This window comes from Porites lutea, chromosome 14 (genome assembly GCF_958299795.1).
Source record: "Porites lutea chromosome 14, jaPorLute2.1, whole genome shotgun sequence".
Taxonomy (NCBI): domain Eukaryota; kingdom Metazoa; phylum Cnidaria; class Anthozoa; order Scleractinia; family Poritidae; genus Porites; species Porites lutea.
In genome coordinates, this window is record NC_133214.1 from 5,271,661 (window position 1) to 5,289,285 (window position 17,625).

Genomic DNA, 17,625 nt, shown 5'->3' on the forward strand with positions numbered 1-17,625 from the left:
AAACCTTCAAGCGGTTGCAGGCGGTAAGAAGTGTTGCTTCAGGCCCTAAATTTTACCGATTACCACCTGATAAGGAGAACACTGCAAACAGCTGCAGTGCAGATAGAAGATAATACAATAGGGCCACAATTTTAATTTGTATTCCCTTAAATCTAGCTATAACATCATATAATGTTTCACTTTCTTGCGTGCTTACAGAGAGCAGCACTACAACTGTGGTCCCTGTATCTTCTGCCACATTGTCAACTGCGTCCACATCAACCGTGGTCACTCCCACGTTTTCCCAGTCACGTCCCCTTCCATCTACTGGATGTAAGTTGAAACTGTTGTGTTCCTGTAGTCTCTCATATAAACTGATAAAACTACAAAAAATAATGAAAAAACAAAGTTGTTTCTTTTTAAGGCTACAATTTAACCAAGGATCTTGCACTACACATTTTACTCAAATCTTAGCCCAGATGTAACTACAGTAGATGCCTTTTACCTGTCAGAACTTTTACTCATATACACTGTGGGCCCGTCAGCAAGCCCTGGAATTTCAACTATCATGGATAACAGTTTTTGGTTCTCTGCTCAGGGATATAGATCAGTTTTACAAATTTGGGAAAATTTGGAACCTAACTTATAATGTTTTAGAGTAATGCACAACTGTATTTTTTTCTTGGCACTCATGGAAGCCCTAAACCTGACATGCAATGCACTTTAGGAGAGACTGAAGGCTGCAGATAATAGAAAACTGATATACATGTACTAATCACTTTCTAAGTATAAGCCAAGTCATAACTATCGAATTGTTGCAACCATAATATTTCAGGAATTTGGGTGGGAAAACAACAAAGGCTGAAACTGTCACTGCATGTGGAACCCATTATTTTAAGATCACACTACACTCTACCAAAAACTAACTTTACTGCACTGAAAACGATTATTTCTGTAAAATTTAGGGATTTCCTAGAATTCTTAAAACTAAAGCATCCAATTATTGTGAGAGACAAATAAGTCTTTTGTATTTAGGGTGGCCCCCTGACAACTCCAACAAAATCGTAACATATTAAAATCCCATTAATACCTCTAAATTTAAAGCCCTGACAGAAAAAGAGGCAACAACTTTGTTATTTTTCCAGTCGCAACAAGGAGGTACCTGGCAAGGATGGCAACATCAGCATCCACATCCACATCAACATCAACATCAACATCCACGTCCACGTCCACGTCCACATCCACATCAACACCCACATTACAGGAAAGAGGCGATGGTAAGAACTACATGTACAGGTAGCATGATATTATGACGTGTACAACATACACCCTTGATTTTGTTGTCAACTTTCGAAGTACCTGGTGGGCATGTTGACATAAATTATTGGCAAATTACCCTAAAACTGAGGGAATTCAAACAAAATAATAATAATTATAAAAACAACATACAGCTGTACACACTAGAACCCTAGTAATTTGAACTCGGGAGGGAAAGGCGAACCAGTTTGAGTTAGCGAGGGTTTTGAGAATTATCGGAGGTGACTGCAAAACCAATTTTCAATTTTTAAAAGTTGATACATTGTAGTTACTGATTTTACACCACTTCAGTGTAGAGTGCAGAACGTGTAACTTATTTCATCAGAAACGCTAACATGATCAGACATTTTTAAAATGATAAAATGTGATTTGTAATACTGCTAAAATCAAATTCCTCCATGGTGTAGACCTGATAAGTGCATGCAAGTTTTAGTTTTTTCTTCCCTTATACAACAAGAAGAGGTGATCAAGGGAGAGGACATTTAGTTCATTAAGTTAGTGGGGAATTTGAGTTATCCAAGTTTGATTTAATCAAGCAAAAATGAATGAACTTGGGGTGAACTCCAGAAATTGGACTTGCTTTGAGTTTGCTTGGAGATGGAGTTATTTCCTATTCAATTACAGGGGTTCTACTGTAACCAGTATACTAAAACAGATGTCGGAAATCTACCTTTTTTCTACATTGTAGTTTCCTCTGGCCTACCAAGTGAAGATGCCTTGGATGGTGAGTCAACAGGTCCACTATTTTGATACATGTACAACAACCATTATCAATCTGTGAGTTAAAAAATAATGTCCATCATTGACAAACAGGGTGTTATTATTATTTTTCACCTTTAAGAAATGTACTTACAAATATAAATTTATTTGCTCAAAAAGTACAGGCACCTGCCATGTATTGTACGGTCTCATTGTATTTTTGATTATCAATCTTACTATGGTGGGTATGTTATACGTCAGATTTGATTGTAGGTTGTTTTCCATTTAACCTAGGTTGATTGTCAATTGAGTGCCAACCTGTGTTTAAAAAATTTCACCTGAAATCAAATTTGAACTGTAACTTGTACATGTAAAAACTGTTGTAAACTGCCATAACAATTAAGTGAAAAACATTTGTTAATAAAGCGAATAAAGAAAGAAATTTTTGGTAGCAAAAAAAAGTGCTAGAAAAATGACCACAATGCATTAAAACATACATACATACATACATACATGTAAAACTGTTGTCACCATGGTGATGAGATGATATTATTACTAGTTGACAATTGCATCAAGCTACCTTGCAAAAATATGATGATATACATGTATGCTATAAGTTAGATGACTTTAACTTAACTTCAACAGAATCAGATTTTTTAAGAAGTCCTTTTGACGAAGTGATTGAGGTGGCCCCTCCACAAGGTAAATTGTTTTTTTTTATCAATCTCAGCTAAGCCTGCTTACCCTTGAGGTACCACTAATCAAGTGGTCTCTGACTAAATATAATAATATAATAACATTTTTGTATTGAATTAGAGTACTACCGTGAAATTCCGAAGACAATCCCCTCCATGTATAAGCCCCCTAAACTCATAATGCAAAAAACCCTCTGTTAAATCACCCCTCCAAATATAAGCCACCCCCCTTCCCCCCCTCCCCCCCCCCGATGCATTAACATGGACATGTCAAGCTGTTGCCCCCATGGTGTTGAGATGATATTATTACTAGTAGACAATTGCATCAACCTACCTTGCACAAATATGGTGATATACATGTATGCCATAAGTTGAATGACTTTAACTACTTCAACAGCATCAGATTTACTGAGAACTCCTCTTGACGAAGTGATTGAGGTAGCCCCTACAGAAGGTAAGATTTTTTTATTAATCTCAGCTCAGCCTGTGTACCCTTGAGGTACCACAAATCAAAGAGTCTCAGATTAGATATAATATATATAGATATAATAATAATAATATAACATTTTTGTATTGAATTAGAGTACTACTGTCAAATTCAGAAAACATGCCCCTCCATGTATAAGCCCCCCAAACTGATAATGCAACAAACCCTCTGTTAAATCGCCCCTTAAAATATAAGCCACCCCCATACCCCCCACCCCCCACAACGCATTAACATGGACATGTAAAACTGTTTTCCCCATGGTGTTGAGAAGATATTATTTCTGGTTGACACATTGCATCAACCTACCTTGCACAAATATATATGGTGATATACATGTATGCTATAAGTTAAATGACTTTAACTTAACTTCAACAGAATCAGATTTTTTAAGAAGTCCTCTTGATGAAGTGATTGAGGTAGCCCCTCCACAAGGTAAATTGTTTTTTATCAATCTCAGCTAAGCCTGCTTACCCTTGAGGTACCACTAATCAAAGAGTCTCTGACTAAATATAATAATGTAATAATTAACATTTTTGTATTGAATTTAAGTACTACCATAAAATTCCAAAAAATAACAGCCCCTCCATGTATAAGCCCCCCAAACTAATAAAGCAAAAAAGCATCTGTTAAATCGCCCCTCTAAATATAAGTCCACTTGATGAAGTTATTGAATTAGGCAATCCATTAGGCACATTTTTCAATCCTGAGTCTCAACTAATACTGTCTGCCGGTAACCAGGGATTTTCCACACTATATATATATATAGCATATGAACTATTCACCTGGGAAATGAAGGGATACAACCAATAGATGTTTCATCTACCTTCTCAATACCCTACCTGTTAATTGTGTGTATGGTGTAATGTCACTCAGCAGTGCGAGATGGAACAGCAACAGTAACAACAGCAACAGCAACAGCTGCAGAAAATTGTACAGCAGGTATGTGATACAGTCTGAACATTATTATAAACATCACCAGGGTTCCTCCAGACTTTTGGATGGCCATAAAATTCAAGACCTTTTCCAGACTTTTTTCAAAACTTACAATAATTTATTTTTTGTAAACTTGAGGTTATCGAACAGATGATCATTAAATGGAGACCTTTTTAAAATGCAGAAAAAAAGATAGTCGTGGTGCACTGCAAACATAAGGGCAGAATTGAATAAAATCTCTTCTAAAACATTTGTCTTGTTGTTCTCAAGACTTTTTTTACCATTTTCCCATGCAGACATAAATACATTTTCAAGACTTTTTCCAGGTCTGGACAATTGCTGGGCAAATTTCAAGACTTTTTCAATAATTCAGGACTCTGTACGAACCCTCTGATGAGATGATCCAATGAAATTGGCTACTGCAAGAAAATAATTGGCCCATTTGTACCAAAAGGTCTTGTGACATTTTTTAATGAAAATGAAAGTTAATTTGCCTTCAAAAAACCATTAGTGGGTCACATCTTAAACAAAATCATAGTGATTGGTTTTTCAAACCCATCATTTTCTTAAAATGAATAAGTTCATGGCTGGTCACGTGTCAAGCAATTAACATTTAACAAGATACAAGCTAAAAGTAGTTTTTGGCCACCATGTCATCCCCTATGGTGGCCAATACAAATTATACTGTTTTGTTGAAAAATCAACATGCCTTAAAATATCTCAGTTGTATGCATTTCCTCTCCAATTTCAGGTGTAAGATAATTTTTATGTGCTCTATCAATTTTTAGCATCAGCAAGATTCCAACTCATTGTTTAAAGAAACGATTGGTCACATGACCTCTTAGTACGAATTGTAGTGGCCTGTTAGATCACAATCACAACAGAAGTAGGATGAAGACTTTGATATGTACAACTGTAAACGTGTAGTCAACAACTACAAGACACCACACCACCATTGTAGAATTCTAAATCCTATACTAAGGACGCTATCTATTAAAGCTCGAATAAGTACCTGCCCCCTCACTCATGTATTTTTATTAAGTTCTCGTGGATTAATTTTTTTTGCTGTGAAAGCTAGGCACTGGATATTTTAGTGCCATGAACTGTTATCAGCTAATTTAATGTCAAAATAAAATCTTGTTAAGATTTAAAAAAAGCTTCATTTCTCTTCATCACCCCATTAACCTAAGAAGGCATTAAACACCATTGTATTAGAAACAGGGTAACAGGGTTGGTAAAAATCAAGTTTTGTATATAAACCCTCCCTTGATATGTAAACCTTATCAATAGGACTTTCCTTATTTAAGAATGTAACTGCTGCTCTCTTTAGGTATCTCTGGTACACCTTTCTATGGTGAAGGCACCAAAGGTAAAATAATATTACTATTTATCACAAAATGAACATCTAGTGCAATTGTTATGTTTTGATATTTTCTTGGCACAGGTAAAACACCAACTCTGTCTTTGTTTGACAATAACTATCATGCATTAATGTATCCATATAGTTACTTTAAAACTTCACCAATACATAAGGTCTTCAAAGAAATTTTATCAGGACTTGCAATGTAGAGGATACTACATGGCCATGCAGAAAAAAAAAAAATAATAATAATAATAATAATAAATAGAATAATATGAGTGAGCGCAGCAATCTAGTGAAATATTTCTTCAACAAGAGAAGAGAAATTCCGTTTCTCCAAGGGGCCATGTAATGTCCTCTTTTTTATATCAAAACACCAGTGATAAACCAAACAAAAACGCTTAACAGTCTTTTGCCTCGAAAGGCGTCAATTTTTATGTTGCCATAGCAATGGTGATATCAATTCACATGAGAAGTTTTTTCATGTTTTCTCACCTGGTATTTTTAATTGGTGCTTATATAATAAAAATGAAATAAGGACATGGTTAGTTAGACACCCATCATCCAAAACATGCTGATGTGTATAACGTCAGTTACATTAGAAGTTTATTGATCAGGGTAAACGTGAGTATATATAATACACCTAGTGGTAATTATCAAACTAGCATTGCTTGCAAAACAAGAAAAAAGTAAATGACTGCCATGCAGTTAATGAGATTTTTACCATTTTTATCAAATTCTGTGTCATTATTTTTTTAATTAGTGGGCACAGTAGTTGAAGACCATTCCCCACATGGCCTGGGAGGTAAGTCAAATTATTACCATATTATTACCAGAAAAATTTCAACCTACATTCTTAAAAGTAAAAATATTTTGAGGAAACAAATAAAATATATCTTCAAGGTTTCAGCTGTACACATGGGCCCAAATATAATTATTATTCATTCAAAATAACCAGTTTCTGATTGGTTAAAACCACACACATAACATAAATTCACCATAACCAGCTACTGTGGACCAAATTTGGCAAGAATTTTGTCATATTGAAACAATGTTGTCAAATGATCTCAAAAGTGTAGCCAGGTTGCAGATTATTTAACTGTTGTCCAAAAAAACCTGAGGACAAGGTTCATTTGTTTAGGTCGTGAGAAACAAATGACCTAACAGTCGATGGCTGAACAGTCGGCGGAACATTTTAACCATTTTATGGCGAAATAAAGACATCTGCCATTTAGAGTACCAGTATATCTGCAAACTTGGAATTTTTTTTGGAATGAATAATATTATTGAATTTGGCCTTCATAGTAAAATGAAGAATTCTGCAGATCTCGGAGGGTGTTATCGGACAAGGTGGATAACACCCTCCGAGATCTGCATATGTGGATTCTATTCATAGTGCTCCTAGGTAATACTTAATGTCCAAAGGAAAATTTTCTTTTGCAGAGAAAACCAACGTGACCTCCAGAACCATTGAGTTGGTACGCTGTGAACAGCGTTTATTGGACGCCTGCCAAGGAGAGGACACCTCCATGCCATGCTTTCTTGTTCACTCATTTGAAGAGGTAATTCACAACTACAACAAAACCCCATTTACACACACTAAAAAAATCGGCACGGCATGCCAAATTTTTGGCAGTGTGCCTCATTTACCCGTGCCGAGACAACCTCCAGGAGGTAGTCTCGGCACCCCTAAATTTTTGAGCACTGTTGCCACATTACATTTGAGACCGATACGTTTACACGTCAAAAATTGGGAGTGCTGTGCCTTAAAAATCATCAGCACCGTGCCAAAAATTTGGCGTGCCATGCCGATTTTTTTAGTGTGTGTAAATTGGGTTCAAGATATAGGTGGAGCATGTTTTAGCCTTGAAGCAAGTTATGAATCCAAGCTTTACGTGATAAAAATTCCAAACAGTAATGTTGTGGATGCTCAGGCCTGCATTGCTGAACTCACTGAGTTAGAAAGCATGACAGAAGACCAGGCGAAGAGTTTAATCAACTCCTGCCTCCCCAAGACCTGTATTTGAGACCCTCTTCCAGCATCAATACTGGAAGAGTGCATGGACATGAGATGATCAACATATCAATTGGAAACTGCTAATGTGCCGGTGCAACTTAAGGAAGCTATGATAAGGCCTAAGCTAAAGAAAGAGTCCCTTGACCATGAAGTGTATTCCAATTTTATACCCATCTCTAACTTAAAATTATGTTATGTCCAAGATGATAGAGATCACAGATGACGTCAAAATATGGTAAAACAAAGAAGTGTACACGAGCCGCAGATGATGTACAGACCCAGAGCAACCACGAATCTATTTGTTTTATATACTGTACACATACCTGCCTCGTACCGCTTCACTGTTCGAATTTGTGCTGGTTTAGGCCCAATCGCTACTTTTCGTCTCTGTTTCCTCTTTTTTCTTTATCTTACTTGTAAGCTTATACGGTTTTTTCGGAAATTTTTGGAACGTCTTTTATTGCTCAAAGCAGAATAATGGGAACAGCGAGTCTCTCGTAGCGACGACACACGATGGCAACTGTTGTGAAGATTTCTTGTAGTTTAGAGATTCTCAAGTTGTCATGAGCTCTTTCTGTCTCCGTTTCTCCATTTTTCTTCTTTGTAAATAGCTCCCGCTGGACTTTTTTTTCGAGGCATTAATCCGACAAAACCGCGCGCCACGTTGAAATTACCATGTACCCGTACTCTAATAGATCATACGCAACGACCAATCACAGCCCGTAGCATCGCATCATAATTATCGCGCATATATTATAGCGCGATTAAGTTTTTTATGTCATACCAAGATTAAGCAAATCACTCGTGACAGTTTCCACTCTATACTGCCCGAGAGCAACACCTAACTGGTATAGAGCGGTTTTCACTTGACTGTCGAAAGGGATTGGTTTTGGTTTTGGTTTTGGTTTTACTACGCCCTTTGGTTGGCTAGTGTATTTACTTTGGTTTTGGTTTTACGACAGTCAAGTGAAAACCGCTCTATGTATTTTACCATACTTAGCTTTGCTGGCAAGCACGGGAAAATGCCGTCCCAATAGTGGTAGTGACCCTCAACCCCCAGAAGCAAAACAATTCTGGCAGGAAGGAGATTCTGAGGTGAGCATGTACAAAGGAACAACACATCTAACATGAAATCTCAAATACTGTTCCCATTAGAAAGTACATTCAATTTTATAGAGTCAAGTAGAGGCTGTTTCCTTTTAGAACACAGCAGTGGCGGATCCAAACCTCCAGAAAAGGGGGGGGGGGGGGGGGGGCAGGGCGGTCATTCGGACCATGACAAAAGTGAAAGGGGGGGGGGGGGGGTTGGCCAACCACCCGGGCGCCCTCTCCAGGAACCGCCATTGCACAGTAGTAGTGCACTACATTCAAATGTACTTGAGCTATATCTTAAATAAAAGCTGATTATGTATACTCTCTCCTCGCTCTAGTAGTTTCTTCCTTTTAAGGAAGGGACAAAATGCTCACTATCATCTTTGACCATTAATCATATCCTCACTTGACAGGGGTCTCCGATACCTAATGGGACAAATGACAGGCTCTTTTTATTGGATGGCAGAGACATCCTCCATAGATGGCCGGAGAGGTAAACGATTTGAATTTGCATTATCGGTTATCAAAACTGATATTGAAAGTGCAATTGTCGGTGCAGACAGAATGAAAAGAAAGTCATGAAATAATTTTCCTACTCTTTCCTTAACTTTGTTCCAAAAAATGACCATTGGTCAAAGGTTATACTGAACTGCGAGACAGAGGAATCAGTCTAGTGAAACTAAGTAATAAAAAACATCCAGTAACTGTCAGATTTGTGCCTTACAGTTTGTACCATGTTTGGTGTGCGGTACATCGCCGACACACTGATGATATTGTCGCCATCATCAACTTCGGCCACACCCACCTTGATGAAGGAGTTCCAAGGTAGGTGAAATAATTAGCACCAAGACAATTAACTCTCGTATGGAATATGTATTCTTTCATTTGGATATTCAATATTTTCGTTTTTGGTTATCGCGTTCTTCAAAACGCATCCTAATCTGGTGTGCATGTGGCACTAAGGTAGAAATGTTCTAGCTATCACGGGCGACTGCAAATTAGCCGCCTCTATTAACTATATCAGGGGCACCTCGGCCGGGAAACTGGACTCCTTTCGACTCTATTTCGGATCCGTGATCTTTGCGTAAAATTTACGTTCGCAATTAAAATAGGGGCAATGAATGAAAGGTCGCACATAAGTTTAAACTAGAACCCGGCCAACTTCACGTTTAATCTCAACACTTTATATATTGCCTCAATTTCTTTCACGATAACGTGATAATAGCGTTAACGTACGTAGCCAAAAACGCGTCAGTGGAAATCAAACTTAAGTGAGGAACGCGTATCCTCTAGTTTAATACTAATCAGTAACCGTAACCCAGTACTAAGTAAACGTTCTGATTATTTGTGTTTTGTGGGGGTAATCACTAATAAATTGGTGTGTTTTTTGGCATGTAACTGTCAGTTTAAATACATGTACCCGGCTAAACTTTAATTTGTTCTCAAGACCAGGGAACACTGAAAAATTTAGAGTCACCCCAGCTGTTGGGCATAGTGTGTCGTTTAGCCTTTTTATTCAGAAAGGGAGGAAAAGTCAACCTTTTTTTATGTGTATTTTCAGACAGCAACATAGACACACAGAAGCTCCGGAAAGTGATCTGTGAAGCCATGGAAAAATGCCAGCAGTTATCTGCGGAGAGGTACGTTCCTTGTTTATTGAGACAAGATATCGCTAACAAAACAGAAAAGAAATCCCAATATTTCACTAAAGGCTAGATTTTTTTATTCCTAAAATCGGCGCTGAGCATGATGCTTTATCTAAAATATAATTTTAGCTATGGATAAAATGAATTATTTAACCACAAGAAATCCATGACTAGACACACGCCTTTGTCGCTTTCATTCCTCGAAAATGGTCCCATAAATAATTGACCTAAGGTGGTGGAAAGCAAAACCGTGTTCGTTAAAATGTTTATCAACGAAGGAAACGATTGAAAAATCTACATTTCTGGAATATTAATGAGTAACATTATAATAAATAAATAAATAAATCGACCTATCATGCCTAGTTGAGGCTGTGAAAAAAGCTAAAGAAGCTGGTGCTTTGTTGTCTCAACAGAGGTACGTTTTTTTTTCCGAAACAAAGATTTCCAAGCTGATAATAGAGCGGGACCAATGTGTTTCTTTGGAAGTAAGCGAGGGCATTATTCCACGCACACATGCAATACAGAAGGCTTCACATATGAACATAGTCTCACGCTCTGTCTGCTCCGATTCACTGGTAACAAAAAGAGAAGAAAAGAACTCGTGAGCTCTATTAATGGAAGATTGTTTACTATGCAGGGAAAAAATTTCCGAATGGAGAGCGCAAAGAATTGCGCAGGATGAAGAATTGCGAGAAGTTGGTACAAGTGGGGGTAGTGCAAATTCCAGCCAAAAAAAAGGGGAAGAAGGCAAGGGTGACGATGGCGAGCGAAAGATCATTGAAAAGGTAAAGATAAAGAATTCTGCAGAGTTCCTACAGCTTTCACTGAGTAAAAGGCAAATGATAGTTCAGTGTTTGTTGGTATGGGTTATGACGCTGATCTCGTCCAATAGCTGGTGACAAATGAGGTCTTTTGGCCCCTTTTATAAGAAGAAACGTGTTCCCGGGTAAGAGGGCCACCCTCCCAGCCGAGGCAACTTTGGCGAGCGTTTATATGAGAAATATATGTCGACCTCTTTACCCGAGCCGAGAGCTGCCTTCTCAGTTTTGCCAAGGACAACAGCGCTCGGGCGTGCTCTGATTGTCTCGCTTTGTCAGAGTTGTAACAACAGGGCGAGATAAAGAGTTTATAAAATGGAGAAAAGTTAGCCCGGCTGTAAGGGTGACCCCACCATCGGAAAAGCGAGACCCAGCGAGGCAAGTCTGCCTTATAAATATGACTTGGGTGACACAATAAGAGTTGACAATGAAGTAAACGTGAACCCTCTTGTTGATTATCATTAGCAGAGACGGATAAGAGAGGCGAGGAAGGTAAGAGTATCCGACGAGCCAGAAAGGGGCGTCCATATACGCCTGAGAACAAACTTGGGAACCAGGTCAAGGAAATTCAGAAATGGAGCTCAGTTCCAGGTAAGACGCAACATTACGTTTCCAGGTTTTATTAGAACTTTAAGTCAATTTAAGGCTTGCTCCGTGATAATACGAGGATATCATTAATTTATGTTCTGTTCGGTTTCTGCTGTTCGTAAGATGGATTTGAGACAAGGTTTATGTTTGCTTTTCATGATATAGATTTGAACGGTTTTGTTTGTTTAAAACGCGATGGAGTGACAGCAATTTTTTTTGTTCGAAAACATGTTTAAAACTACTTCTCGATGGCATTAAGGTAAGCACAAGCGCAAGCACGAACAAGCACGAGTGCTCTTATTTCACCGTGAAAACAGCTCTCCGCATTCCCATTTATGCTACCGTGTGCGTTTGTGTTCACTAACACAAGAGTCCTGTGGTTAACTACGCTCTTATGCATCGCCAGTGAATCCAGGGCCTAAGACTCCAGTTTGCAAAAGATTAGAAAACGGTTTCATTACGTCTTCTTAAACATTATGGCAAACTAAAATCCCAGAAATAAAGTCCTCAGCTCCACAGAATAACACCAACGTTCATTTAGTCTTCACAGTCTTTCGCCGCGTGTTTAATGTTTACACAAATTATGGATTTCTTATAATTTTATGACAGGAAGTATATGACTGGGCTGGTGCTATGCAAGACATGCCGTTATATTTTACGTTACACCGGGGTCAAACATTACGGACCCACGACGAGAGGGTTGGCCCTTTGGACGAGACTCTGGACCTCACGGAAAGAGTAAGTGGAGGCCGAATTTTGTGTAGCCTCATCTCTAAACTGACGGAGTTGTTTTATGGTCAAATAACTGAGCCTCGATTTTGTGAAAAGCCGAATTGGTGATTTTTGTGATTATCAAGCACCTTAGTCATGTGGAAAGCAATCTCAATCTCTCTCTCAGGAATAATATGAGGCGGATAAACGAACATAAAATATTTTTTAGGTCAAACATGGGAAACCACTGAAATGCAATGTCGAGACAGGCAGCTAAACAGCAAAACGTGCAATTCCAATATGACGCTGTAAGATTCAAAAGCATAAAAAATATAACTGTGACGTATACGAACTTTTTTCGGTGATTGTTCTCCCAATTTTTCCACACAGGACGAGGAGGAAGTGACTTCATCTTTTCCCTCTGAGGTTAGAAAGAACACAATAATGTATGGTTCGATTCTACCTGTAACCAATAGACCACCATGTTAGGGGAAAGCTGCAGAATCCGGCCCGGGAATGTGTCCGGAGGGGTGGTAACAGGTAGAATTGAACCATGCATAATCCGTGCATAATTCGTAAATTTAGAATGTATCGTGTTCTGTCGACATCAAAAGCACAGTACATATAAAAAGCAATGAAAAGGATCTTTATAATACAAAGGTAGACAGAGGCAGATTTTACGCATTGTTGAACAGAGCTTTTGTCTACACCTATAGAGTAACGACAGTTAGGAATACAAACGTAGTAGTGTCAATTTCCGAGATAAAGTAAGGGCCAACGATACAGGACCAGGATAAAATTGTAATCGGTTCTATCTTAAAAATAAAGAAAAGCCCATTTGAAATTTGAACAAGAAAACGGGAACTGTATCCCACAAAGAACAATTGACTGAAAACAAAGAACAACAAAAAAGGGACAAGGGAAAAAGAAAAGAAATCCCCCATGACAAACGAAATCTCTGTAACTGAGTCAGGACGGGTAGGACCCCAATGTTCTTAGAAACTTTTACCCAAATGACAGACTTGAAACAGACTTCTCCATCAAACCACGACACTTGGGACCAGGTTCTTGAGAAGTTCAACCCAGACAACCGACTTCTTAATTGAGCCAGGACACTTGGGACCAGGCTCTTCGTGAGCCAGGACACTTGGGACCAGGCTCTTGAGAAGTTCAACCAAGACAACCGACTTCTTAATTGAGCCAGGGCACTTGGGACCAGGCTCTTCGTGAGCCAGGACACTTGGGACCAGGCTCTTGAGAAGTTCAACCAAGACAACAGACTTCTTAATTGAGCCAGGACACTTGGGACCAGGCTCTCCGTGAGCCAGGACACTTGGGACCAGGCTCTTGAGGAGTTCAACCCAGACAACAAACTTCTTAATTGAGCCAGGACACTTGGGACCAGGCTCTCCGTCAGCCAGGACACTTGGGACCAGGCTCTTGAGAAGTTCAACGCAGACAACATACTTCTTAATTGAGCCAGGACACTTGGGACCAGGCTCTCCGTGAGCCAGGACACTTGGGACCAGGCTCTTGAGAAGTTCAACCCAGACAACAGACTTCTTAATTGAGCCAGGACACTTGGGACCAGGCTCTTCGTGAGCCAGGACACTTGGGACCAGGCTCTTGAGAAGTTCAACCCAGACAACAGAGTTCCAAATATAAAATGTAACAAGCCCTGGGAAGTGAATACGAATAGACGCTTGTCCTATTTTCGGTAATGAACTGTAACTATCTTAGTGTCAAGACTTAGGTGGAATTTAAGGCACCGCTAGTAACTTGTTTGGCCCACTATTTGGCATTTCTGGGAAGTATTCTACCCACGAACGACAACAGTTGTCCCACAGACGGACATGCTCGTTGTACTTTCGTGGGGAGAATACTTCCCTTTCTTTTTTTTCTTTTTTTTTTTCAGGTGTCTTTCAAGGGAAGCTTTCCATACAGCAGTAAAGACCTGTCAGATACTATAGAAGGTAAGGATACTTACTGTATTATCAACAATAAACTAACATTTGGCACAAGAAAACACAATTAGGACGTAACATACTTTACTTCTGGTGTCAGTTGAAGGTCTATGTTCATCCTAGATTTAATGTGGTAGTTCGTTTCTTTTTTTCATCGGTCATCGTAAAAGTCCCATTGAAAGAAAAAAATGGATACGGCGCGTGACTGGTCCGTTTCGGAGAACGGAAGTGGCTGCGCTAACGGATGAGATGTTCATGGCAGAGAAACGCGTGACAAAACCCTAAGTACGTTTACGTGGGAGGGAGGCCAGACGCAGGTGCACCACAAATGACTCTAGTTTGAGATGCGCCACCTGATTTATCAAGAAGCAGATCATTTTAGGAAATTAAAGATTAAATGGTGGTTATTTTCATTGACAGATGAACGGAAGGACCCAGAAGAGGAGGCCGCGGAAGAGGAGACTGGGGAAGTGGCGCAAAAGAAAAAAAGAAAAAGGAAAGATAAAAGAACGACTGCTTCGCGGGAAAAGAAGAAAAAAAAAGAAAATGACAAAAATCCTTAGTTATTAATTATTTTTCCTACATTAAAGATAAAGTTATAATTAAACCAAGAAGTAAGACTGGGATGATGCCTGGGTATATTCTTAACATGTGAAAACAACTCTATAAGATTTACTATTTTTATTCTTATTTCTAGTACTCAAGATGCATGAGTAGAGTTAATATTGGCTACAAAAAGGGGACTCTTTGATATTGTGTATTTGACAGATAAAAGTGGAATTAAATTTGCTTAAAATGTTCCGAGCCTCTAAGATTGAAAATAAAACCAAACGCTCACATGAGCGTGTCCATGGTGAAACGGTTTGGATTGCTCAGAACAGAGTTGATTTTGCTTATCTTCGTTCATACATGTATATAAAGGAGTAAACTATTTAGCTCTTAAATGCCCATGTTCACCAACGTGACTTTGTGAGCGGGTGTTTTTGTTTTGAAATTTGATTGGGCAGAGTGTTCGTTTTTTTCACGCATGGCCGAAGCGTCACTCTACACACACTGAAGGGAGAAACTTTCAACTTCGCCAAATTATTTTTCTGTAGTATAGGGCGAGCAAGGCCGCATGGGTGAACATGCACCTTTTTTTAAAAGGCAACTGAATTAGCCCTTGGTTGCACTTGACGTTTTTGGCCTCTCTCGTTATAGCTTGAGTAACAGGCGTTTCTGAGTGAGAAGGGGGAAGAGAGAAGCGAACAAGAGGAGAGCTAAAAATCTCCTCTCCGGTAGCCCATAAGGATGGCCTGATACTCAGGCTACCCTCGTTATAGGTTTAAAAGTAGAATAGTAATATCAAATCATTATATTTTTCTGTTTCATTAGTCAAGTGCTTCGTTAAAGCAAATACAAAAATATATTTCCAAAAGAACATTGCATAGAAAATCAAAAACAGATTTGATGAGCGCTTTTAATATCATTAAGAATAATAACTGATTAGAGTCAGGTGTTAATATAGCGGTGTGATTTTTTTTTTTAATTATCAACTGTATATATTGAGTGGTTACCATTAGTCGAAGTCACACCATCCCATAATGATTGAGCGGCTATACAATAGTTAAGATAAAAGCTTCAACAAATGATTTTTTTGTTAGTATTATCAATTGTTCCTTATTTTTCCCCTCTTTTGTATGGCCGCTGGCTAAGTAGATTTTTTTGAGAACCTTTAATGTGATCCTCAGTCGAAATGCAAATAGAATTTTTCTCTTTCTTATCAAAAATGTTGTTGTCGTAATTATTTGCTGGTGTCTTTTCAATCTTATTTTCCATCTTTAACCTTTTCTATCTAGGGGTGCCTACCTTTTACAAAAAAACAAAAAACTTTTCAAACATCTTGAAAATATAAATATGACTATTAACTTTCACATAGTACAGAACGACCTGCTGAAATTTAAAAGAGTTGTCTGAAAATTTGAATCACCTCACAAGGGTTAATCTGACGATTCCCCAGTGGAATTGCGCGAACCATGTAAAAGTTATGGGAATTACCCCAGAAGACCCCAGAAATCTTATCTACACTCAATCCTTTCGTTGCCATTGCCCTTACAAGTAAAAAAGGTATCACATTATTTCCCTTTTCTGATATTTTGAAGCCAGTGCATGGTTATTTTTTTTCAGAGGATATTTTTGGCACATACATTAATTTTTTGGGAATTTACCCTCTCACGGCAAATACCTTTCTGATGGTGTAATCCCTCAGAGTTAGTTTTTGAACGAGTCCCTACGAACACGAAAAATCGAGTCTCGTTTTGGGCCCTACGTTTTGGAGAAAAATCGAGTTTCGTTTTTTGCCCTACGTTTTCGAGAACGTTTTAGGCCCCGTTTTAACGTGTCTCGTTTCTGAAACGAGTCATCGAGACAGATGGCAACGAGTCTCGATTTCACGTTTTCGATTCGACTGCCGAGAACGTAATCGAGAGGCCATTAAATCGAGACGATTTTTATCGAGTACTTTACGATGCGTTGCCCAGAAACGTTGAGTGATCCGGAACAAGTTATTGTGGGCACTGCGATCTGCAAATTTGTCACTCAGATGTACACACCTTTCGTAAATCAGTCGGCTCCGCACGAAAGCGCCCGATATCAAATGACAACTGTCGTAGATCGTTCCCGTTCCGCGATGTGCTGATTTGGTACATTTCACGTGAGTCACAGGACGATTGTCTTCATGTGGACTTTGAATGTTTCAAATTAGAACTATGGCCAACTTTGAGACAGAAGTTTATGAACTTTTGAGGCTTTTTGACTCGTCCCCGCCGAAAAGATCAGCAACTGCTCTTCGACTCTGGTCCAAGCTCACGATTCTGCCGTGAGTCACGATGTTTTAACTTTTCACACGACAAGACTCCCAATCTCATGGTCTTTAGTGAAATATCATTCTGAAATGAAATGTTTCTTTGGTAAATAAAAACGGAAATGTTTACTGTTGCTGAATCGTAAGTGATTCTGCATGAGACTTCGCGACGGTTTTGCGAGACACTTGTCGGCCATATGTTCTTCAAAGGCGACGAAGTGAGTACAGCCTCAACAGTCAAACTTAAATTATCCCGGTAGACTAATTGCAGGTTCATTATCAGCTTTTCTTTCTAAAATACAGTAATTAATAATCTACAAGTTAGCCTTAGGCACCCTTTGATTTTCGTTTGTGGTAATTATGATTGACAACTAACTCTCTAGGAAAGTACTGTTATTTTCCTGTAATCTGATTGGTTAACCGGTTATAGTAGTCGCACTGTAATTGCTATGGTTTCTTAAAGGAACCTACAAACTG

General features: G+C 38.8%; 2 protein-coding genes and 2 long non-coding RNA genes across 4 annotated transcripts in view; 2 read left to right on the forward strand and 2 right to left on the reverse strand.

Annotated features, from left to right (window-relative positions):
* Positions 1-17,625, forward strand: part of LOC140924645 (NLR family CARD domain-containing protein 4-like) — a 50,950-nt gene that overhangs the window by 27,212 nt on the left and 6,113 nt on the right. The window lies entirely within an intron of this gene.
* LOC140924464 (uncharacterized) lies at positions 114-1,189 on the reverse strand. Its single transcript, XR_012164287.1, has 2 exons — positions 1,142-1,189; positions 114-362 (listed from the first exon to the last, which is right to left on the reverse strand). It is a non-coding gene; the product is annotated as an uncharacterized lncRNA (long non-coding RNA).
* Positions 276-16,035, forward strand: LOC140924460 (uncharacterized). The gene is made up of 21 exons (XM_073374490.1): positions 276-362; positions 1,142-1,180; positions 1,223-1,256; positions 1,985-2,020; positions 2,641-2,697; positions 3,088-3,144; positions 3,553-3,609; positions 4,051-4,116; positions 5,441-5,479; positions 6,234-6,275; positions 6,914-7,032; positions 8,488-8,582; positions 8,993-9,072; positions 9,306-9,404; positions 10,141-10,219; positions 10,863-11,010; positions 11,509-11,634; positions 12,241-12,369; positions 12,733-12,768; positions 14,258-14,315; positions 14,727-16,035. The coding sequence occupies exons 2-21, from the start codon at positions 1,151-1,153 to the stop codon at positions 14,867-14,869; spliced, it is 1,530 nt and encodes a 509-aa protein (XP_073230591.1). The 5' UTR covers positions 276-362; positions 1,142-1,150; the 3' UTR covers positions 14,870-16,035.
* LOC140924463 (uncharacterized) lies at positions 1,345-8,129 on the reverse strand. The gene is made up of 4 exons (XR_012164286.1): positions 7,811-8,129; positions 3,025-3,135; positions 1,967-2,071; positions 1,345-1,382 (listed from the first exon to the last, which is right to left on the reverse strand). It is a non-coding gene; the product is annotated as an uncharacterized lncRNA (long non-coding RNA).

Coding starts and splice junctions, on each gene's coding strand:
- LOC140924460 (XM_073374490.1), top strand. CDS start 1,151: ATGGCAACATCAGCATCCACATCCACATCA. Junction 3,610..4,050: donor TGAGGTAGCCCCTCCACAAG/GTAAATTGTTTT, acceptor AATGTCACTCAG/CAGTGCGAGATGGAACAGCA. Junction 12,769..14,257: donor CTTCATCTTTTCCCTCTGAG/GTTAGAAAGAAC, acceptor TTTTTTTTTCAG/GTGTCTTTCAAGGGAAGCTT.